At 44.8% G+C, this 23,792-nt stretch overlaps 1 protein-coding gene across 2 annotated transcripts in view; it reads right to left on the bottom strand.

Annotated features, from left to right (window-relative positions):
* SRPK2 (SRSF protein kinase 2) overlaps window positions 1-23,792 on the bottom strand; it is a 727,507-nt gene that overhangs the window by 389,402 nt on the left and 314,313 nt on the right. Inside the window, exon 1 of one of the 2 annotated variants that reach the window (XM_085654149.1) lies at window positions 10,806-11,253. The exons of the other annotated variant lie outside the window; for it this stretch is intronic. Coding sequence (XP_085510275.1) covers window positions 10,806-11,092 — 287 coding nt within the window. The 5' untranslated portion in view covers window positions 11,093-11,253. Of the gene's footprint in view, window positions 1-10,805; window positions 11,254-23,792 lie in introns of those variants that run through there. 2 annotated transcript variants of the gene reach the window in all.

The raw sequence follows: 23,792 nt of genomic DNA, 5'->3' as shown, positions 1-23,792 counted from the left end.
CCACCCTCCAGATCATCAGAGGTGGAACTGTGATGGCAGTACTCCAAGAGGACGACTGGATTTAGGAAGGTGATCACAGTGGCAATTCAATAGAAATGGCCAATTACAGGGGAACAGAGTCTCCTGTTATTCCATGACTTGAGTCTTGATACACTAGCCAGGAAAAGAATGTTGGTGGCTTGTGAACTAATGGGGATTTCCAGCCAAACATAAGGTTGATATCAGAGGAAGTAGTACACTTTCTCGCAGTGCAACATGACCACGTTCTAACTTGATGGGCTCTAATAGATTTTAAGCTGATTCATGTCACACTGCCAACCCTTGCCTGAGGTGTGTCCTGGGGGAAAGGAGGCTGTTCTAAAAGACTAAGTGTATTGGGTCAAGAGTACTTTCTTCCAGGAGAGGGATAGCAGTATCGGAGTAGTTTAATAAAAAATAAAAACTCACCTTTCTGATGTCCTCTTTTCCTCACGGGCTCCTAGTGGGCTACAGTGTATTTTTAAATGTCCATTTGATCTAGAAGGATAGCTTTTTCTTTAAAGAGAATACTTGAATTAATGTGTTTTAAATAAGGGATGCTACCTTACTGTCACCCAGACTAGTGGGTAAAAAATACATAAAAGATGACTACAACTGCAAAAAGGAGGTACAAGGGAGTTAAACATCTACAAAAAAAAATGCTAACTTCCTTTTACAAGGTAGCGGTAGTGTCTCAGTCCAGGCTATTACAGAAACAATATTCCAGAGGCATCTTGTTAGAATACAGCATTTTGAGGAGGTAACATAAATGCCTGCCCAGGTTTGCATCAAATAATTATATAAAGAGCAATGGACAAGATGACTAGGATATTATTTCAATGTAATATAAGATTTTAGTGTCTATATGTATGCTCTGTGTATCTACGAACATGTCATGGTTTAATAAAAATTAAACAAAAAAAAAAAAAAGATTATAAATACTGACAACTGAGAAAAGGTTTCAGCAAAGCAAAACCATATGGCCTAAATACCTGAGGAGGAATAGCTGTTCACCATATTACATATTATGTGCGACCTAGGATAAGAGTCTGAAAGTGCCGTGGACTTGACCTGGATGCAAAGAAATCTGTCACTATGCTAAGAACTGCAGCATATCTAAGTAGTAAGGTTAGGACAAAGTTATTTAAAGAACCATTAATTCATGAATGTCCTGAATTGAGAATTATCCATGCTAAAAGCTTCACAGCCAGAACATATTTAGGCACTACAGTTCAATTTTGGATATCTGACACACATTTATATTAACATCTCCTGTCGAAGTATAAAAAGGGCATCACGTGACCTAAAATAACTTTTATAAATTTTATCTAGGTGTGCACCATGTGCCTAGGACTGATCACACTATCATTAGTAAATCGCCAAACAATAAAATTTCAGCTTCTTATTTAGTGAACTACATAAATATCAGCATTTACCCAGTAATAAAATTCAAGACGCTACAAAAGTTACCAGATATTTAAGATTTCCTCACTTCCCTATAACCTATGTTCAAGTACCATATTACAGTAATAATATCATATCAAAGCCAACATCAGTTCCTTTATCCTAAGAAAGTACTAAAACATTACAGTCACCTTGTCCAATACTATAATGGGAGGGGTCATCCGGATGTGGACAGAATTAAAATTACCTAAAGTTTGATGTTTAAGAAGCCTCCTAGTCATGGAAAAAATTATAGAGTCGGTTAGTGCACAACCAACTATAAGACATTTAGACCCGGCTGTCTAACACTGGCGTACAAGAGTAAGAACCGTGCCAGATTTTCAGAATATTCACATTAGATAAAAGTACACACCATGAATCCAAATGTTTAACATTTAATAAATGGTTATCTTTAATATAGAATAAGGCTTCAGGCCTCGCTGACCAACACTGCATTCACTTGATCTTAAAACATTACTGCCCCCCATTAATCGGAAGTTTGCACTGGAAACGATGAGGCACTCAAACGGTCCTTGCAAATATTTAATAAGTACTTCTCGTAGTACTGAATATCAGTAGCTATGTCATCTTGAGTCAGCAATCTTAGTCACTGTACATCTGAAGACCCTGGAAAACATTTGGTAGATAGGACAAGACTGGCTGAGAGGCACTGGCTGGGCACAGCTCTTAAAACTGAGTGAATACTTATCACTCCTATCTCTATTACTCAGATCTTAACAGACTACTTGATGAATTGAAAACTGGACTTTAAATTATAGGGGTGCCGTAGCAGATAACACTTTTTAAGGCACTGATCCGAGAAGCATCTCAATGCAAAAAGTGAGCAAGAATACTAGTCTCAGCAGTAATATATACTTATTATAAAATATGGTTTTCTATAAAGCACAGATTTGCCTACACTTAGATATTACAAGCACTTGGACAGTAAAGAATGCATTTACCGGGAGAACACTACTGAAAATTTGGCACTAAAGATGTGTTTAGGGACAACATAGAATCTTTGTCTTGGTTGTATACAACTTCATTGGCTGGGTATTGTTTCAGTTCTCAATGTTTTCAGGATATTTGCCAATAGTGCCCTGAGGTAAGAGTGTGTTCAGTATATCACAGTTCCAGACAAAGTTTCACTGTATTATGGTCACCCAGAAATGTCATGGAAACATTGAAAACGATTGGGCACAGCTAAATTCTGTATGATACGTAACATTCAATGCCATAGGAGGTCACAAGACTCAATAAATTTAAATACAACTAAACTTATGCAGACTATGCTGTACTTAATAGATCATACAGTTGGACCCCGTGATAGAGGAGGATGTAGCCTACAATGAGCTTTGGCCCAGTTTCCATTAACAGTTATATCCACTATTTGGAATGCATCCTCCCTCTTATCGTTGTTTAGTGTTACCACAAGAACTACACTCAACTTTAAAATCATAAGAAATTGTCTCAGGAAGGAAAACGTCCTTAATTGCCTATATAAAAACACTGGCCACTCTCGTATCAATAGGTACAAACTTCCAGGGAACCGAGGTGGCATCCCTCAACCAACTCTATTAATAAGAACATCAATGGGATGGAAGCTTGAAAGAAATTGCTGGCAGTGGAAACCAGGGTACACAAAAAAGCTGAAACTAGACCTTGCTGAACAAATAAATAGTCCTCTTTGTAAATCCAGCGGAAGGAACACACAAACCACGTTTCACATATTTTCAGTCATACACTTCGAACAAATAAGACAACGGCAATTAACAGACCAACGGCCCTTTTGAACAAGTAAGCATCAGTTTCCAATGTGTTGGATGAGGTCTTAATGACTTTTCCTTTTTTTTTTTAGAACCAGGAGCAAATTGTTTTTTTTCTTTTACACATTTTTTACCGAGTTATTTTTTTTTTTTATCTTTTATTGATTAACTGTACTCAAATGCACAGCTGCACCTAAGGTGTACCTCTCATGGATTCTTCAAAGAGTTGGCAAGTTTATGATGTTTTGTGTGGTAGAAGTTGGTGAGGGTTTCAGTTGATTTGGAATTTTTTGATGTGAGGATGACAGATCTCAAGGTATCTGAGAGTTAGTATTTATGAACTTGGGTGTGACCAAAACCAGATGTTTGACCTACATCAGACGTGTGATCTACACGAGACTTGGGAGCAACCATTCTAGAGGTGGGTGTGATTTGCAGGTGAATTTATTTTCCAAAGTCTATTGAGCCAAGTTATTACTTATAGAGCTCCAACATTGTTCCATTAATTAGATAGTTGCAGCCCTGGGATCTCTGCTCTAAAAGGTCTAACATTTCCATACATCTGTCACAACTGAAATCAGGCTGGTGCATCTCCTGTTGAACTGATGTTTAAGTTGGGCCGTCAGAGTTTCAAGAGCAGAGCACAGATGGTATTGTTTTCTTGACTGTATTAAAATTTTCGAACGTGAAGCAATCTATTTGGAAGGAAAGACCTCAGGCATAACGGTTTAAGAAAAGATAAAATTGTGTAATTTTGCAAGGCAGGCCGATTGCCTCACAATGACATCAAAAAGAAGACGTCAGAGATTTTTTTTATATAATTTCAATGTTGTTGATAAAATTGTGGTTACTTGGAAGTGCTTAAGTATCCCAGAATTTGGAAGAAATACATGTTAGTAAGGCTCAAGCTTGTGAGGACTTATGACAAGATAGAGGATTGAGTAGGTATTCCATGGTGAACAATAACTAAGCAAATTCTGTAAGTGTGAAACAAACGATTCAGAAACTCGAATGCTTTTATATTTTTCATATTTAAACAAGTTCTATGAAGCTGTTATTAGAGATCAACTATTAAGAAAGAGTGTCAGAATGGGGAGATGCTTGTCAAATACTCCAAAACTCTGATGAGTGAATTGAAATAAAAAAAGTATGCGAGGCTGGATGGGTTCTTTGAACTTCTATAAACATTAATTATATTTACATTTTTGTATATGTTTAGATGGTTTGTGTGTAAACCAGATCTACAAAACAAAGTCGGACAAATGTTGCTTATTAGGGGCTCGATGTGGTTGATTCATTAGATTTCGAACACTGCCTTTGCATGCTGTCTTCTCTGCAATCTCGTAACCACTGACTTATTCCCTCTCCTTGTAGAGTACTTCCCACATTTCAGTTTTACAGCTGGGACACAGCATAATGGCTGCAAAGCACAAAGCAGTCTGTCGTTACTGCAAGAGAATTGTTGCTTCTAACAAAATAATCCTCTCTATACAAATCTCCAAAATAAATACGAACTGATCTACAGAGTAAACTGAGGATCAGCTTTGGACCGATTTATCTGCAATTCAGGCTGGCAAAATCACTCTTGGAAACAAAAGTTTATTATTGGGGGTGTGGGTAGTATTTATTCTGGGTCTATGTTTCCAAATCATACAACATAAGGTCTTAACTAAGTCATTAGGTCTCGCCTGACCCAGGTCATGCGCTGGTCTGGCGAGACTTTTTGTGAGGGCTCATAAAATGCTACCATGGCCAGCCTAGAGCTACAGTGCATATGTGCGGGCGCGCGCGCTTAGGAGCAGAGGCTGGCAAACCTCGTCATGCTCATTAAGCGCCCGCGATCACTTTTTGCGGCGGCTCTTTGATGTAAAGAAAATGTTGTGTTAATACTTTGCTGCGCACGTTTGACTTACAATGTGCTTTCTCTTTCCACAAACTCGATGTTTTGTGTTCCTTTATTTTGAGATGCTTTTAGTATTACTGTTTTGTGACTTAACCCCTTCCATGCGGGGCGGATTCCCCCGCAGTGCTGAGCGCTGCTTGCGCGGGCGTGGTCATGACGGAACGGTTCCGTCATGAGCACAGCTCAACCGACGCTCATGACGGAACCGTTCCGTCATGAGCGCCGAAGGGGTTAAAGAACATTAAGGAAATGTTACTGTGAAACTGGACAACCTTCACAGTGTTTATTTCTGATCGCAGTGGCTGCTTCATGTCCGTTGCACCATTCAGGAAGTCCTTTCGTTGGCGCTTTTATGAGGACATGATAAGGAAGCTGGAAACTTCTGGCACATTCTCTTTAAAAGCACAGCATGTTGGCGACTGGTTAATCGATTAGACCTATGTAGCGCTTTAGTTCTCAAAGCGCTATGGTGGGTGCAGCAGTTACAACTCATGAAATATGGCGTGCAACTCACAAGGGAGGTGCAGGTTTGAGTGCACATTGGCTGCAATCGAACTCTTAAGATGATGGGCTGTGTGTATCCATTATCAGCACTCAGTCTTCTCTAAGTGATCTTGTTTGTTTTGTTGTTGTGTTAATGCTTTGCTGCGCCCGTTTGACTTACAAAGTGCTTTCTCTTTCCACAAACTCGATGTTTGTGTTCCTTTATTTTGAGATGCTTTTAGTATTACTGTCACACACACACAACCCCCCCACACGTACAACCACCCACACACGTACAACCACCCCCAACCACAACCACACACACACAACCACCCACACACAACCACCCACACACACACCCACAACCGCACCCGCAAGCACACACAACCCCACACACAACCCCACATGTACAACCACACACACGTACACACACACCTCCACAACCACACACACACCCCTAGAACCACACACACCACACACACAACCACACACAACCACACCAAGCATTGGCATAGCCAATAGGTCTCGCCTTTGGAACGTTATAAGTGTTTAGCCACGCAACAGTTGATGTGGTTGCACCAAGGATATTGTGCTGCATAACTAAATACTTAGAAGGTCCCCAAAGCGAGACCTATTGGCTATGCCAATGCTTGTTTTTCAGTAGTCCCCACTATTTCAAAGAGGGGGGCAGTCACTCTGCTCCCAAGGGGTGCCTGAAGAGTAACTAAATGGAATTTTACAGCTCTGTGTCTGATAGAGGAATAAGCCACGCAGGGGAGGGAGACGCTGAAAAACTATTTAAACGACAGGCATACGCGAAGAGCTAATAAGGCCAACGTTAAGTGTCTGCGTGGTACACAGTGCATGATAAGCTCCGCAGACCATGCACAAGCTGATGCAAAGCCTAATCACAGTAAAATTGGATGCAAATTTGAGGACAGCCTAATACATTACACTGCGTTTGAAGACATCAAAAAGAGAATGAAAAAAATAGATTATGGGTACAAATTAAATGAGCAGTAATAGCGAGTCCGGGAGCGAACGGATATCATGCCTGTGTGTCACCCAACCCAGCACTATCGAAAACACCATAGACAACTATACGTGCAGGCACTTTCTTACGTCAAACTGTGTAAGGAGGCAGTGTTCTTCGGGAAGAAGCTATGGCGCCACAAAACCAATTGAAGAGCCTTGCATTTTTAAAGATCGCGGGATATTGTAAATTACGTATTATGTCATATTTCAGAGGCTTAAAGAAAATAAAAGTCGAAAATATCATGCAAATTGATGCACTCTGGATGAAGGTCACATGCAACCCATAGGGTTGTAGGCTGGCAGTGGAAATGAAGAAAGAGAAGCCAAGATATACACAATCTGAGTAGGCAACAGGCGCAGGAAGCATTAATGATGCACTTTCCTAGAGGAGGCCTCTAGGTGGTGGAATGGACCTCACAATAAACTGACAATCTGTGTCATGTTGAATATAATACCTGGATGGGGTAGAACAGCATTAGTACTCGAGAGCGAGGTTCTGACTGAGCCCTGGACTTAAGTTATGTGAGAGGCTACCGGCGATAGATGAACCTAACAACACACTGAGAGCAACAGGCATCTGGAGGTGTCCAATATTATGCTAAAACAATAAGGCAGGTGCGAGTATAAAGGTACAGAAACTAAATATTGCAAGGGAAAATATTGTGAAGTGGGACTGTCAGCTATTGAGATATCCAGGTTTAAGATGTTAAAAATGTTAGCATTAATTTGACGTGTGTACTGTTGGATCATTTCTCATTTTGAATAAACTTAGCCTTAACAAAACTACACACTGGCTATAAAATGTCAACAAAAATATTTAAAAACTAGTAACACGCTGCAACAACATTGCACAAATTTACACAGCCACACGTAATTAGTGCATATGGAAAAGTACGCCTGACGCATACTGTTAGCTTACATAAGATGCTATTGAATCGCTAAAAACACCTTGACTGAGAAATCTGTTAGTTTATGTTTTAGTTTCCACAAATCTGCTAGTTTATGTTTTAGTTTCCACAAACGCTAGACAGATCAACATAGGAACATATACTAACACTCCCCAAATCCCACTCACATCCAATAAAAACCAGTCCCCTAATACACTGCATTAAAGGAAATAATAAGTAAAAGAGACTTGCCTAATAATTACGAAAAGAAGCATTGGCAATGACAACAGGTCTAAAGGAAAGTTGTATGCTAATGTGAAGCATCACAAGTAGACAGCATGGGAAGGGATATGTATTTGTGTGGAAGCAAAAACACAAAATAATACTGGTGTAGGTTAAAGGGTCAGGTGAGAGTCGCACTGCCAAGTCCAACCTAAACATCCACGTATGTTAATGAGTGCCCTCCTCCCATCTGTGCTGGTGCCAGAAAAAAAAAACTTGGTTTCTAAGACACTTCAATAGCATTAAAGTGTTGTGTGTGTCCCTGAAAGTTCAAGCTCACGCAGCTGGAAAATTAAACAAAAAAGTTATCACTGATGAATGGGGAGCAAGCACTTTTTTTTTTATAGAAGCACACAACTTCTGCCCAATCAAAACATGTACTACCGGTTCCCAGCATTGCGGAGCCAATGCCCCTCTTCTGGCGATTATCACATAATGGTCTGGTGACAGCTGCGATATCACTCAAGAACATAAAAAGGAAAAAAACCCTACCCATACTTCAATAATAGTTCTTTCTACCTTTTCAGTTTGTTGCGGCTATATATGTCCACATAGCAAACATACTTTATACGCCTGGCTATTATCACTGGAAATACAGGCTAAGTCAACACCCGTAGCTCAAAGGACGGATCAGGAATCAACCGTCAAGCACCTCTTTACCACCATGTTTATGGACCTGTATGGCTGTAGGAAGCAGATTATCTTGACTTTTTACATAGGTGACAATACTCGAATGCTTGTGTGCATGCGCACCAGTGCTGAATGTCTTGAATCATATTCTTGCACACATTAAAGTAATAGTGCACCTGCTTTTAGGAGTGAGAAAAACAGAACGCAAATTCAAACCGGACGCCCATGTTTAGGATTTTTTTTTAAAACTGGTAAAGAGTTGTTTCTTAGTGTTGCTTGCCTTAGGAAAGGTATATTACATAAACTAACAGCAGCACTTATAATTTCACACCTAATGCACAGGCAGCTTCTGGGCTAGATGCCAAACATGAGTTACTGATTTCTACTTAATTTCAGTTAGATTGCTCTGTAAATAAAAAGTACATTTTGAGTTTTCCGGGTTTGTATTGCTTTGATGGCAAGTTTATGGAACGGAAACTAGCAGACAATTTTAACATGGTTGGTAAATTCCACTATGAGAAACAAGTGCTTAATACACTTCGACTCAAGAATGGCTGCACAAATCTTAGATTGCAGAACAAGACCATCTTTACCTTCACATTGTAAGCGTTTGGAAGGGATATTCCATGTTGGTTCTGCATACTATGGGCAGCAGCAAACCAAACGTGATACAAATAAAAACAAAACAGACAACATAAGAGCAGATTTTGCTTGTGGCTTCACATATATAGTTACAGAACACGCAGAATTCCGTGGTGATGCCGATTTCAGCAATCAGAGCCTTTCCCTATAGGCCATATCGCACCATTTGGTAACGGTCTTGGCCTATAGGTGTTCTCTGGCATCTTCTGAAATATATTTTTGGCATGGGTTCATTTCCACACGCGCTCGTCCCTGTAAAGCATGACTACTTCAAGTGCTAGAAGCATCCTCTAAAAGGTGGTGTTAGGCTAAATTTAACAAAGCATTCATAATGGCAACGAATTCGTGTAGGAGACGTATGTGATGTGCATTATGAACATCCAAATGACGGCTGCGCTGGGAACGTGAAATGTGATGAGCTTACAGACGAGATGTGTGGACAGCCATAGAGACGCAGCTAATTCATTAAACTGAGAAATAGATGCACGGACGAAAACGTGTAGAATGGTCTCTCTCTCTCTCTCTCTGAGCGGTTACGTGTCTGTCAGGGAAGGCTGAAGCAAATGCGAAGGCGATTTGAACGGCAGATGCCATAATCGCTCTAAAAACCCCAGTGAGTCACGGCGGCTTCACCTGTAGGCAAGAAGCCTTCCTTAAGGCATCGCATGTTTAGATCGCATCACAGGCCTCGAGAAGCACAGCAGCCGGCTCGCAGAATGTGACTAACGTGCAATTCCAATGCTATGTGCAACGAGCACCACTCCCTTTTCTCTCCAACAAACGCCCCATGTCTCGTGTGTCTGAAACAGATGATGGAGCAAGCCCTGGCAAAGGCAAAACAACAGAATACCAGTCAACAGAATACCAGTTGAGGGGTGGGGAGAGGCTGCAGCTTGGCACACAGCGCTAGAAGCAAACAATAAAATTAGGCAAAGAGCTCTCCCAACATGTTGACATCCGCAGCACGCTGCTGTTGGGACATCATTTGCATGCTGCGGTGGTTCGGACTTCATGCAACAAAAAAAATCAATCCCTCACGCGAAATACACTAGATTCAGTACGCACGGCGTCATACCCGGCACATAGTGCAGACACAGCATTAGCAAACTTGACAGCAGCATCGTTTCCATGAAGGAAAGGTACCATTAGCACAGCTTGTCTTCGTGCTCCTCTACTGGAGAGGAGAGGTGGCATCAAAACAAGCTGGCGCTGTCTCTCTGCACGCAGTGTCTATTCATAGGCCACTTATAGGTCCGATGAAACATCACCACAATGTGTCCCTGCCTTTGTGCATGCATTGGCCCTCCATATACTGCCCACGGGCGAGATGAGGGCATCAACGCGGTCTAGGGCAGACTGTGCATGCAGTAACCCTCCAGCGCCTGTCAATGGAGATGGGGCATCAGTAACGACACCGTGCCGCTGCACACGGATCTCTTCTGCTCAGGGAGCCATCGGTATTACCTGGCGCTGCATACAGGTATCCAGTACCGGCGCAGGCGATGAGACGCTGTGCAGTGTCACGCAGCAAGTATAGCGCGCGCGATGCCCCTCCATGGTTTCCTGCCGCCAGTGTGCATGCCGGGCACACAATGAATACGACAAACATTGGCGGCAGCCGCTATGCAAGGACTCCGGGCAGCCATGCCGTACGACAAACATTGGCGGCAGCCGCTATGCAAGGACTCCCGGCAGCCATGCCGGGGGTTGCCCTACCTTTCAGACGAAGACGACTTCTCGGAGTTAACTGACATCAGCAGCTCACTGCTTCCGCTGGCCGTGTGGAGAATGATGGTGGAGCGCCGAGGCCGGGCCGCTCTCGGACTCGCTCTGTGTGGGGTTGTTTCATGCGCTGTTGCGGGTGCCAGGTCTGGGTTCACGGGCGCTGCGGCGCAGGCAGGCTTTCGAGCAGGATCCAGAGGCGACGGCGGCGGCCTGGCTGCACCGTGCACATGACTACCGGGGAGGCGGGCGCTACCACTACGCGGCACGGGGGAGGTCATTCCCGCCCGCACCACCTCACACTGCACACGGGGGTGGTGGATGCGTGATTCGAGTTAAAGTGAAGTCGCGGCGAAGCTCGGGGGCGTGCAAGGAAATGGCGGGTGATGGAGTTGTACTGCCCGAGGTTCCAAGGATCTGTTATGGGCAGATGAGCTGGTCCAGAAACACTCCTTCCCAAGCCCGGACTAACATGGCCCTATGAATCCGTGCTTTGTAGTGTTGTCGGAGAGCGATGCTTCAGCCGCCATTTCAATCTACACCGGGAAGCTCAGCAGGCATAATAATGGCAATAGCCTCTGAGTGGTAACAAAACAGTGACATTAAAACAAAATTACACAAAAACCCTGTTGTCTACTTAGCATCTTTCCACCAACTTGCCTGAAAAATTCCTACTATAAAATATCCCACGACAAAAATATAGACATATACAATTCAATATAAACTCATTTAGCCGAGTGGCTTCCCCAAACAGGGTAAATTGTTGCACCTTGATTCGTAAAGGGTGCTTCTGTCTTGAGGTATACAATGGGCATCATTCGGACATCACGCACGCACCAGCCTACTTGCTCATCACTCAATACATTCTCACGTGCAATTAATGGTGTACGTCCACGTAGATCTGTACAATCTTTTCAGATTCGTCCACTTACCCCCAGCCAGGATTGGTCACAAAACTGCTCAAATCTGGCCTACAATCAAGTTGCATGAAAAATTGCACAATTCACCTACCATCTAATTCTAGTCTTCAAATGGCTCTCCAAATCCTCAAATATGCAGGAGGATCACCTTGGTCCAAGCAGTAATCAGGTTCAAGTAAGCCTCTGGCATCTCAAATGAAAATAATTGTCTTGACAAAGCACGTGGTACACCCACAGAGTACCTCCAGACCAGGGAAGACCTACAACTACAAAAAAACAAGCATTTGCAATGCAATAGGTCTCGCATTTATAAGAGTTTGAACTATTGGCATTGTAAAAATTACAATGCCTTTTATTTATGTTTTGGTTTTAAAACAAATAAAAGGCATTGTAATTTACAATGTCAGTAGCATAAACTCGCATAAAAGCAGTGTGTGGAGTGCAGCAGTGTGCGGCGTGCAGCAGTGTGCGGCGTGCAGCAGTGTGCGGCGTGCAGCAGTGTGTGGCGTGCAGCAGTGTTTCGTGTAACAGTGTGCGGCGTGCAGCAGTGTGTGGCGTGCAGCAGTGTTTCGTGTAGCAGTGTGAGGCATGCAGCACTGTGTGGCGTGCAGCGTGCAGCAGTGTGCGGCGTGCAGCAGTGTGCTGCATGCAGCAGTGTCGTGCAGCATGCAGCAGTGAGTAGTGCAGCAGTGTGTGGCGTGCAGCAGTGTGCGGCTTGCAGCAGTGTGTGGCGTGCATTAGTGTGTGGCGTGCAGCAGTGTTTCGTGTAGCATTGTGCGGCGTGCAGCAGTGTGTGGTGTGCAGCAGTGTGTGGCGTGCAGCAGTGTGTGGCGTGCAGCAGTATGTGGCGTGCAGCAGTGTTTCGTGTAGCAGTGTGCGGCGTGCAGCAGTGTGCGGCGTGCAGCAGTGTGCTGCATGCAGCAGTGTGTGGCGTGAAGCAGTGTGTGGCGTGCAGCGGCATGCAGCAGTGTGTGGCGTGCAGCAGTGTGTGGCATGTAGCAGTGTGCGGCGTGCAGCAGTGTGCGGCGTGCAGCAGTGTGCGGCGTGCAGCAGTGTGCGGCGTGCAGCAGTGTGAGGCGTGCAGCAGTGTGTGGCGTGCAGCAGTGTGTGGCGTGCAGCAGTGTGTGGCGTGCAGCAGTGTGAGGCATGCAGCAGTTGAGGCGTGCAGCAGTTGAGGCGTGCAGCAGTGTTTCGTGTAGCAGTGTGAGGCGTGCAGCAGTGTGCGGCGTGGAGCAATGTGCGGCGTGCAGCAGTGTGCGCAGCAGTGTGTGGCGTGCGGTAGTGTGCGGCGTGCGGTAGTGTGCGGCGTGCAGCAGTGTGCAGCGTGCAGCAGTGTGTGGCGTGCAGCAGTGTGTGGCGTGGTTTGTAAACAACAAGAAAAGCAGACATCAAAGGAAGGGTGGGAGGGAACGAGCATATGGGGTGTGAGTTATAACGAAAGTTAATTGTTGTAAGAGGGGATGCAGGAAGTGAGGCCGAGCGCGCGCTGGCGAAAGCAGTCTGCTGCTTTCAAGTCCGATGCCAGATGCCAGCTTCGCGCTTGAATGCCTCACATGCACTGGCCTTAAACCGCATTCCTAAGGTCTTGTGCCCCTTACTAAATCTCTCTGAATGCGTGAGGCGGCGCACGCGCAGGAAGTAGCTGGTGGCAAATGGAATGCGCGTGGTTGTGCGCGTAACCGCCACCGATCCGCCTGGGAAGCCTTTGGGAGCATTTTCTGAAGCCCCTACATAAGTCTCGCTGAGCGATCGCTTACGCGATAGCCAGGCGAGACCTAAACATCCAACCATACATAATCAAGATCTATCCCTTAATAATATAGCTCCTGATGCGGCTATCATGTGCCATTCTGCAGCTCATGTTCTAGGAATTTTGTATCTGGATGGGCCAAGGGTGCATTCAGGTGGGCCTATGCAGGCCCAATTTATGTCAAATCTGGAGGTAGCCTACAAGCCCTAGATTTACACATGCATGTCAATTTATCAAAATCCCAAGGGTAGCAGAAGTGACACAACACATCCTTGACCTTAATCAAGGCCACTGGAAATATGAGGTTGGCGGTAGCGGCCTGTCCCCTGCCAAAGTGGCAAGGCAGGCCAGAAGGGGGGAGTTTGGTGGGGAGGGGTGTGTTGGGGGACAAAAATAACCTTACCTGAACAACGCTGCCGCCTGCCGCATCGCACTCTTCCACTCTTCCTCTGGGCACAGGCTCCCAGACTGCACTGCAGTCAATCCTGACTCTACATGAAAGCAGCGTCGGTATTGGCCTGAGCGCCGGCAAATTGCGCTCTCAGGCAGACTGGGAGCCTCTGCCTGCTCTCTCCAGCCCCAGCAATGCAGCTAGGACTGGAGAGAGCTTCATGGTGCATGAGGGTTTGGCTGGTCAGATAGCCGGCCAAACCCTCATGCGCAGTTAAGAGAATGCCCAACACTCCACCACCAGATGACAGCAGTGTCATCTCCTGGACCCTCCCCCAAGACTAGTTAGAGTCCTGGGGGTGGGTACAGGGGAAAAAAATAAAACTACAATAAACCAGGTTTGAAACCCGTTGTATGTCATTTTACTTGCTGGTGGTGGCGGGGGGGGGGGGGGGAGTTCTCATCCGTTCTAATGGAGATGGCCACGGCTGGAGGCAGGGAGGGGCACATTATGTGGCATAGATGAGTAAATTATGAGGCAAGAAAAGGCAAATTATGCAGCACGTGCACAGCTGCCATCTGTCTTTTTATTGCTTTAATCAGGCTCCTCTGCTTGCACTGCCCCCTCTCTTTTTCCCCTCCCTCCTGGTCAGCCTCGCTCTCCCAAGCGCCTCACTTGGGCACATACATTTAAAATACATCAACGAAAGCAACCTTTCTTGCCCCCTGTGCTTGGAGCGACAAAATACAGCGTGCTAAACTCAACTCTTTGACAAAGAAAATATTGAAACAGTGCAGTTAACTTTTCATTTTTGCATTCATGATGATCGGTGTGAATAATCTTTTTACCGTGAAGACGATTTAACTCATGCCTTCTTTGTTGCATGACTTTACATTTTTGCGTTTAGAAATTGCAGCAATACATACCTTTCTCCGTTTCTTTGAATTGTAAGTTTTCATTTTGCATGTCTTACATAAAGGCCGAAAACACGCATTACAATAAAAGCAATGAATGCGAAACGCTTAAATAAATGCCCGTATTGACTAGACTAGCCTGTTGATATTTATGCAAAACTGTTCTGTGTTAAGTACTTGAAGGGTACATCCAATACACGGGCTCGCAATCACCTTTTTAATATATATTGTGTGTTTTTTTAAAGTTTATTTAAAATTCTGATATAAAAAGTAAAGTATTTTATGCATCATCGGATGGAGAGCATTTATCCCTTGCAGTTCATCTGCATTGTTTGATGCCCTAAATACATTTCTCAACCCATTTTGGGTTCAGGTCCCAATCATTTACATTTATCTTGGTTCCAGGCGATGCTAGGCAACTGATTAGATACATTAGACTGGTCCTTTGTATTTAAGAATCTAGCATGGGGTATGACACTGCTTCCAGCTACTTCTCAGAATGGCTATTGTATTGCTGGTCACAATTAATAAATCTTTGGGGATAGGGGTTGGGTGCAAAATCTAAAATGGCTGAACCTGGACTTTTGCCAAAACCTACCACTGTGCCATGCCTCCCACATTTAACCTTTATTTAAGAAGAGTACTTTCCACTGAAAGGTACTGCATAGGATTGCAAGACCGCTTTCAGATTTCTGACATTTATACATTTCTAATTTTAAAGCCATTCCATTAAAATGAGGCTTCCACAAATTAAGCATTATGCTTCTCACCCCAACATATACAGAAACGAACTTCAATCACCTTAAAATAACTCTTCTGATATTGAATGCCGTTCAGATATGAGAAACATCCTTAAACAAGCATTGGCATAGCCAATAGGTGTCACCTTTGGGACCTTAGAAGTGTTTAGCCATGCAACAGTTGTTGTTGCACCAAGGATATTGTGCTGCATAACTAAATACTTATAAGGTCCTAAAAGCGAGACCTATTGGCTATGCCAATGCTTGTTAAACTTGTTAACACTATCTGGTCATTAGTTGTACCTCATTATAACCAGTTTAACACCCAAATATAGCAATAAGCCACAGAAAGGTGACCAGTCAACCTTTGCAAAGGTCCTTCCACTGCACAGCAACACGCGTCATTGCTTTTTAACTAACTTTTGAAATGTTTGAGCTAGAAACAACTTTTTTTTGTTAAAATCTGCAAATTATGCAGCAGATGATGGGTTATGTGGCAAATTTACAACTATGCGAAAATCGCCGTGGCCGCACAATCGCATAATTCCAATCCAACATACGCAGTTAAAAATATGACTTTCAAAAGGTTTTAAAAACTTATTCCATAGAAAACTATGGATGCGTAGCCTTTTACACAAAGTACCTGTAGTTGCTTCAAAATTCGCAAGGCCAAACAGCCGCTGAGTGAAGAAGCGTTGAAAACAAAGAGATGCGTCAGTTCCTGAGACACTGAAGAGGCGATGCAACAGTTCTGCTGCACGCAGGAGAAGTAATGTGCTGAATCCGGTCTGTAGGGGGAAGTGATGCGTCTATTCTTCGTGAGGGTTCCGGTCAGCAGGTGATGCGCCGGGAAACTTGCCGCAGAGGTGCAATGGGTGGAAATCGCGTATGCGTCGGTAATCGATGCGGCGGCAGCGAGTGGCGTTGTGTCGGTTGTCTTCAGCTGTGATCCCTCGATGCGTCAATTCTTGCAGTGGCGACAGGCGCTGCGTCGGTTTTCACAGTTGCACTGCGATGCATGGAAATTCTTCTCACGTCATGGAATGCGTCGTTTTTGACATCCGCAAGAAGAGTGATGCGTCGTTTTTGTAGTTCTTCAAGGTCCTTCTCTCTTCCAGCTCCTAAACAGCCGCAACAATCTCCAGATGTCCAATACTAGCACAGGCACCTACTGGCAGGCCAGAACTCACAGCAACAGAGTTCAAGGGAGCTGGGGGTGAAGTCTTTGTGTTCCTGAGTCTTCAGAACAGGAGGCGAGCACCCATAGGCCCTTGGAGATCTCCTTTAAACAGGGGACACAGCACACAGCAAAGTCCTTCTGCTTTCCTTGGCAGAAAAGCCAACTGCAGGCCAACCCCACACAGCACACAGCAAAGGGGCAGTACTTCTCAGTCTCTCCAGCTCTTCTCATTGGCAAAGGGTCCTCTTGAATTCCAGGGATGATCTAAAAGTCTGGCCCCCTCTTTTTATACAGTAAATCTCTTTGTTCTCTCCTGGCCCAGGGCTCTGAGCCCAGTCCAAACCTGTTCTGGGGGGCACTTTGCAAGTGCACCACAACCTCGATTGTCAGTGTGAGCCCTGGCTCCAGACACACAGATGTGCGGAGCCATCATTGTGGAAGGCAGGCACAGCCCTATTCAGGTTCAGGTGCTACTCCTTCCACCACTCCAAATGCACACCAGGCCTATTCAGCCTAGCGCTGACTCATCCAAGCTTTCTGGAACTACTGCACATCCCCAGCCACTGTCACTCCAAAGCTAGACAGTCAATGCACATCCTAGCAGAGGCACACTGGATGGCTTAGCAAGAAAATACCTTCTTTCTAAAAGTTGTATTTTTAAACACAACGTAAAAATCACCCTCACTAAAAGATGCATTTCAATATTCTGAGTTCAGGCATACTAAACGTTATTTTCCTATCTGGTTCCGAGGGGCAGTTATGCTTATAAGATGTTATAAGCAAACTCCCCATTCTATCCTATGGGAACAGATAGCCTTACAACAGCAAAAAACTAAATTGGCTATCAGGACATGCCACACACATCAGGTCATGTCCTACCTTTCACATACACTGCCCCCTGCCCACAGGGTTACCTTTGGGCTGCCTTAGGGGTGTCTAACATGTAAGAAAAGGTAAGGTTAGGGCCTGGCAAGTGGGTACGCTTGCCAGGTTGACATGGCAGTTTACAAACTGCGCACAGGCACTGCGATGGCAGGCCTGAGTTACCTTTTCAGAGTTACTTATGTGGGTGGCACAATCAGTGCTGCAGGCCCACTAGTAGCATTTGATTTACAGGCCCAGGCACACTCAGTGCACTTTACTAGGGGCTTATCAGTAAATCAAATATGCCAATCATAGATGACCAATTATAATAACACTTTACACAGAGAGCATATGCATTTTAGCACTGATTAGCAGTGTTAAAGTGCCCAGAGTCCTAAAGCCAACAACAACAGGGCAGGAAAAAATAGGAGGAAGAAGCAAAATGTGTGGGGATATCCCTGCAAAAAGGGCCATTTCCAACAAATATTAACAGCAAGAAATACTATGCACAATGAAAAAAAGTCTCAGGTCCAGATTAAAATCCTGCCCAGACCATGGATCCTGCCCATCTTTCTAACACTTCCTATTTGGAAAAAAAAGCTACATGATGGCTGCAGGGGGAGGAGAAGTTAACAACTCACTGGTGTGCTGCGGAAGCCGCAAACACTTCGTGTTCATACACAGAAGTTTATCCCCTATAGGGGATATTAAGAATACAGAGGAAAACCTTAAAATGCCCACAAGGTATACTGATGATAATGCCTGTAGAATAGGGAACAAGGCTACAGTGCATCTGCATAACGCAAATAAATTACCCTCAATAGAATAAGTACTCGGGTAGAAACTCTAGTTCCAGCGAGCAACCCGCAAGTACAGGAGTACATAAAGTCACACAATAAAATACGTCACAGATCACTGGAAACGTAACCTCTCAATTGACAGAATAAAAAGAACTAAAGTACCTGCAGCTAGTAGGAATACCTCATGCTATCACCCTGAACAGGGAAGTCAGAAAAGCTAAGCCAATGGGCATCGCCGCCCTGTGAATGGCTCATATGCAAATGGAAGTCCCCAACAAACTATTACAAGAGAACTAGGAAAGCAGTCGGCAGAGTTAAGAATCTGCTCCACGCCGACTATCTCTAAATCTCCAAAAAGCAGAGTCAGAATGCATGCCAAATTGACAGGTGCCATCAAAAGGCATATCAATCAAAGTGGCCTGAACCGCCTCTGAAAACCCAGAGGTGCACAACCAGGTACGACAACAGAGTATTACTGAAGAGGCCACAGCCCGACCTACAGAATCAGTGGTGTCCATACCACAGCGAATAATCAGTTTAGCCGTCTGTAGCCCGTCCCGTACTAACGGGACAAGAATGTTCTGTCTCTCTTCTGGAGGAGAGGGCAGCAGGAGCTGCAATGAATCCCATAATGCATGGGAGAAGTGTCAAAGGACACAAGAAGTATTGAGAGACCACAGTGCAGCACTAGGGGAGGTGAAAATATGCCTGCCACAGGTATCTAATTTCCTGGCCTCCTTTTCTAGGGGGACAGGAGAGAACATATCAATATTTTGGGCGGCCAAGGCAGCCTGAACCACAAAACTATAATGAGCCGGATGCCTAAGGTGACAAGTTAGATCTCCAGGGGTCGTCCAGTGTCTGTGAGAAACAGAGCAATCCACAGGGGTCCCTGTTCCGGGCTTCACTCAAGCCCCCAACAAAATATCAAAAAGAGCCTCACTATAAAGAAGCACCTGCTCCACCCCTGATTGGCCCTGATACAGGACTCCAAGTAACGGATCGGTCACCAATTCCACAGAGGGAAGTGTTACCTCTAGAACTGCAGAACCTCCTCTGAGCATATCCGCCAGAGAAGAGCTCAGCTCTGTAGCCCAACTAGGAGGTGACAGAAGGCTGGGAAAGACTCCAAACCACTAGCTTCCTCTAAGTCAATCAACCTACTAGATCTCATAGGAGGTTGAATCGTGCCAGAAATGGGTTGGCAAAACTCCGAATCCTCTCCATTACCTCCATCATCATGTTCCTCAGCAGGAAAAAGAGGAGGAAGGACTTCAGAAATGGGCGGCTCTACCAACGCTGCATCTGATGTCCTTCCGGTGCTGACGAGGCGACGTTTCAGCATTGTAGTGGAAAGAAGGTGGAGCATCAATTGGCAACATCATTGAAGTCAGCAGGCTGGACCTTAACGCCGTTGCCAGAGTCAGAGGACCAGACCCCTAAAGGTTGTACACCGGCATCAAAACAGATTTAGAATCCGGCAACAGGACTGACGCTGAGGGTAAACCTGCCGCGTGGACACAGTCACGGTGTCATGCACCTCCCTGGGGCCCGAGGGTGTTTTGGGGGAAGGTGAAGACTCAAAGAAGCTATGGAGAGAGTAGTAATATTCTTTCGTTTGGGTCAGAGTCGCCCGAGCTCCCAGGTAGGCTGGAAGGCGTGGGGTAGACTCATGCACCAAGTCTTCAGCCCAAGATTGGGAGCAGACCTTCTGCGGCAAAGTCAGAAGACGCCGCAGCATTGAATGCCTGCTTATCTTACCTTTGGACGTCGATGGGCAGTAAATAGTCCTTGGAGCGTGAAGGGGACCGAGGCCGGTGGGACGTCTTGAAAGGCTGCGACAACTGCCCCGCTAGAAGCTTCCTCCAACGTTCTTTCAGCGCCTTCGGTCGAAGCCATTGACATGTGTCGCACTCCTCTGAGTCGTGGTGCTCACCTAAGCATCACATAAAAATAGAGTGAGCATCTGTGGCTGACATTGTCGTCCACAGGACCCACAAGGATTGAACCCCAAGGACATATGAAAGGCACACTGTTCCGTTCGACAAAATCTTCGCAGTGGGTGGAAATACGGAATCAAGGAACCGCTGATCGGATCCGCGTTGTAAGCACGAAAAAGAATAAACTGATATCAGCGCCCCAGGGGAGGGTTTATATGGAGTCCATCGACTTCACATCTGGAGGACAGCATTGCTACAGAGTCGCTCGACGCCCTCTACCGATACGCAGTGTTACACCTATACAAAAATGTCTGGCGCCTGGAGAGAATTCTAAGATAAGGAATCTGAGGCTAGATGTCTCTATCAGATACCTTATTTCGGCCCTGAATGGGCATGTACAATCGGGTTCCTCGTGTGATGCCCTTTACATTCTAACTTATTATGCCCTGAATGGGCTCCTCACAAATAGTAATAAAATCCTATTGTGAATTTGTGTTATGATACAATAAGATGCATTATTTATCCCAAATGGGCATACATATTCTGCTATATGTTCAGTGTCCCTTTCGCCTAAGAAGTTACAGTGGCCCATATTCTATTTGAAGTGTGATACACTATTGCAACAGAAAGAAACTTCACTCTATCCTGTGCACACATAATTCCTAATCGAAGTTGAGACCTATTGAATGTCTAGTTTGTAATTTAATTATGTACTTGGACTCCAGTTGAACTTAGTTTTCTTATTTGGTCTCCCCCCTCCCTCCTCTCTGGCTACTTGGTCCAGACAGTAAAACCTCAAAAGATCACAGCTGCTGTTATGATGGGCCGGGAAGTGTCTTGCAACTGGATTGGCAGGATAACGATTGGCAAACACCCTGATGTGTTCCAACACTCTTTTCTTTGCTTTGTTGGTTGTGCTGCCTATATATTTGTTTTCGCATGGGCCTGTGAGGCAGTAAACCACATCATCCAAATTACTATTTAATATTTTGGTAACTGTACCTTTCTTTCTTGCTTGACGTATCTCATAGGTTTGTATCTCCTTACTAAACTAGCATGCTTTGCAACGTATGCAAGGAAAAAATCCTGTGACTCACTTCTTACTGTAGTTTGCATTAGAAAAGTGTCTGTGGACTAATAAGTCCTTCAACAATGCACAATATCTGTGGAGATGTAGTTAAGATAGGCCCAATAAAGGGGTCCGATTCTAGGAACTTCCAATTTCGCTTGAGGATATAGAAGAATTTTGCTGCACTTGGGGAATAGATAGTGACTAGCCTCATAGATTCCTCTGTTGTTTGTGCAGCTTTCTCCCTGATTCTTGCTAAGAGGAGTTGCTGTCTCAATGTCTGCTGCACTTTTTTTGTTGTTGCCTGTTTGAGGACTGAATCCGTCTAGAGTCTCTCCTTCTGTCTGCTGAAAATTCTGAGATGTAGAGCAATTCCATTTATGGAATGCTGTTGACTAACCTGTGTGGCTGATGACTGCAGTGGATTTCCTAAAGAGAGCAGTTTGCAATGTGTTGCCCTCCACAAATACAGTTACATTGAAAAATGGGACACTAGTATCACTAATGGTGCTGGTGAACTCTAAATTGAGGGCATTGGTATCAAGATTTGTGATATACTGTTCCATCTCCCTTTGTGTCCTTTTCCATATTATGAATAAATCATCAATGTAACGTCCCCATATCACTAGGGACTCCAACCACTGCTTGTTTTTACCTGCCCGGGCCACATGCTTCTCCCACCAGCCCACAAAAAGATTAGCATAACTTGGGGGGAAGCACGTGCCCATGGCGAAGTCAGAAGATGCTGCAACCTTGAAGGACTGCTTATCTTACCTTTGGACGTTGGACAGTAAACGGTCCTTGAAGGGGACCAAAGTGGATGGGACGTCTTGGAATGCTGCAACAACTGCCCCCCTAGAAGCTTCCTCCAAAGTTCTTTTAGCGCCTTTGGTCGAAGGACTCGTAGTCATGGTGCTCAGCTAAGCACCACATACAAATTGAGTGAGCATCTGTGGCCGGCATTTGTCGTCCACAGGACCCACAAAGCTCGAACACCAGGGACATATGAAAGGCACACTGTTCCGTTTGACTAAATCTTCGCAGTGGTCCGAAATACGGCCTTAAGGAACCGCTGATCGGATCCGCGTTGTAAGCACAGAGAAGAAGAAACTGATGTCAGTGCGTCAGGGGCGGGCTTATATGGACTCAGTCGATGTCACATCCGGAAGACAGCGTCACTACAGAGTCACTTGACTACCTCTACTTCAAAGAATCAGTATCTTTGCTGGAGTTCTCATGACCCCTTTTCCATAGAGTTGTCACAAGGGCTCCCCCCTCTCACCCTGAGTCTTAGGGTAGCTTCAGTTATGGAACTATTTCAATCGTCTCGCTCACCCTTACTCTTCAAGGGATGTAGCTATTCAAATGAGTGACAACACCCTACCACTGAATCCCAGTCCTGCGGGGGTCCAGTGGGTTTAACGGGTGCTTACAGAGGGCACTAGCCAACCAATACCCCTGATCTCATAGTGACTTAGGAGACAAGTTTGAGTAGTAAGTGATCACCCCTTAAACTAGCTACTGCCCCTTTCCACCACCAACAGCCGGAGCAGGTGGCAACACGGAGTGAACAATAGAACCACACCTTTGACTTTTGGGCCAATTAGTTTGTACCACAATCAATGCCACGGGAAAAGGACTAATACATAATGATTTCCAAGGACAGCTGAGAACTCATGCACAACTAAAGTAGAAGAAGATAGTTCATGAACACCCATGTTATTTGATTCTATGTTTATGACGCTGGACAGCCTCTATCCTGCATCAATAATGCTTTCATGAGGTGTAAATCCAGTGCTACAATGCCTATGGTCTGAATAAATACTTTTTTTCTAAACATAAATATGCACTTCGCAAATTGTCCAAATCCATTAATGTGAGGGAAAGCCTATCTGTTCCAAAATGTTTCTTAAAACCAGAGCCCACATTTCAGTGTCTTTTCAAAGCTCTGTCACAGTACCAATTTGTGAAAATGAGCAGCTAGTTTGTTTATTAACAAAGTCCATGTTATTTTAATTTTAGCGCACCTTTGCACTTGTGCAAGAAACTATTTGGGGTATGAAACAGACTGGAAGTTGCTAGAACATTTTACTCTGTTTCACCTTTTAAACTGTCTCACAGTTCCTGGGACATTAAGTTTATTTTTTTGTAAATATTGTGCCATACACTGTACCGGATTTCCGAATATGCTACTACTTCCAGGAGTAGGCACTGACTGTTACCCCTAAAGACAACTGGATCACAAGTCTCTTATAAAGTGTGACTGCTCACCCGTGAGAGTCTCAAGGTGCTGGGGGGGGGGGGGGGGGGAGTTTGGATGTCTGGTTCAGTCGAAGAGTCAGGTCTTGAGGTCCTTCCTGAATTGCGGCAGCAATGGTGATTGCCTGAGGTGCAGAGGCAGGGAGTTCCAGGT

Source organism: Triturus cristatus, chromosome 4_1 (genome assembly GCF_964204655.1).
Source record: "Triturus cristatus chromosome 4_1, aTriCri1.1, whole genome shotgun sequence".
In the NCBI taxonomy this organism is placed as follows: domain Eukaryota; kingdom Metazoa; phylum Chordata; class Amphibia; order Caudata; family Salamandridae; genus Triturus; species Triturus cristatus.
Note: the sequence above shows the minus strand (reverse complement) of the source record. Positions and strands in the feature narration are given on the sequence as shown.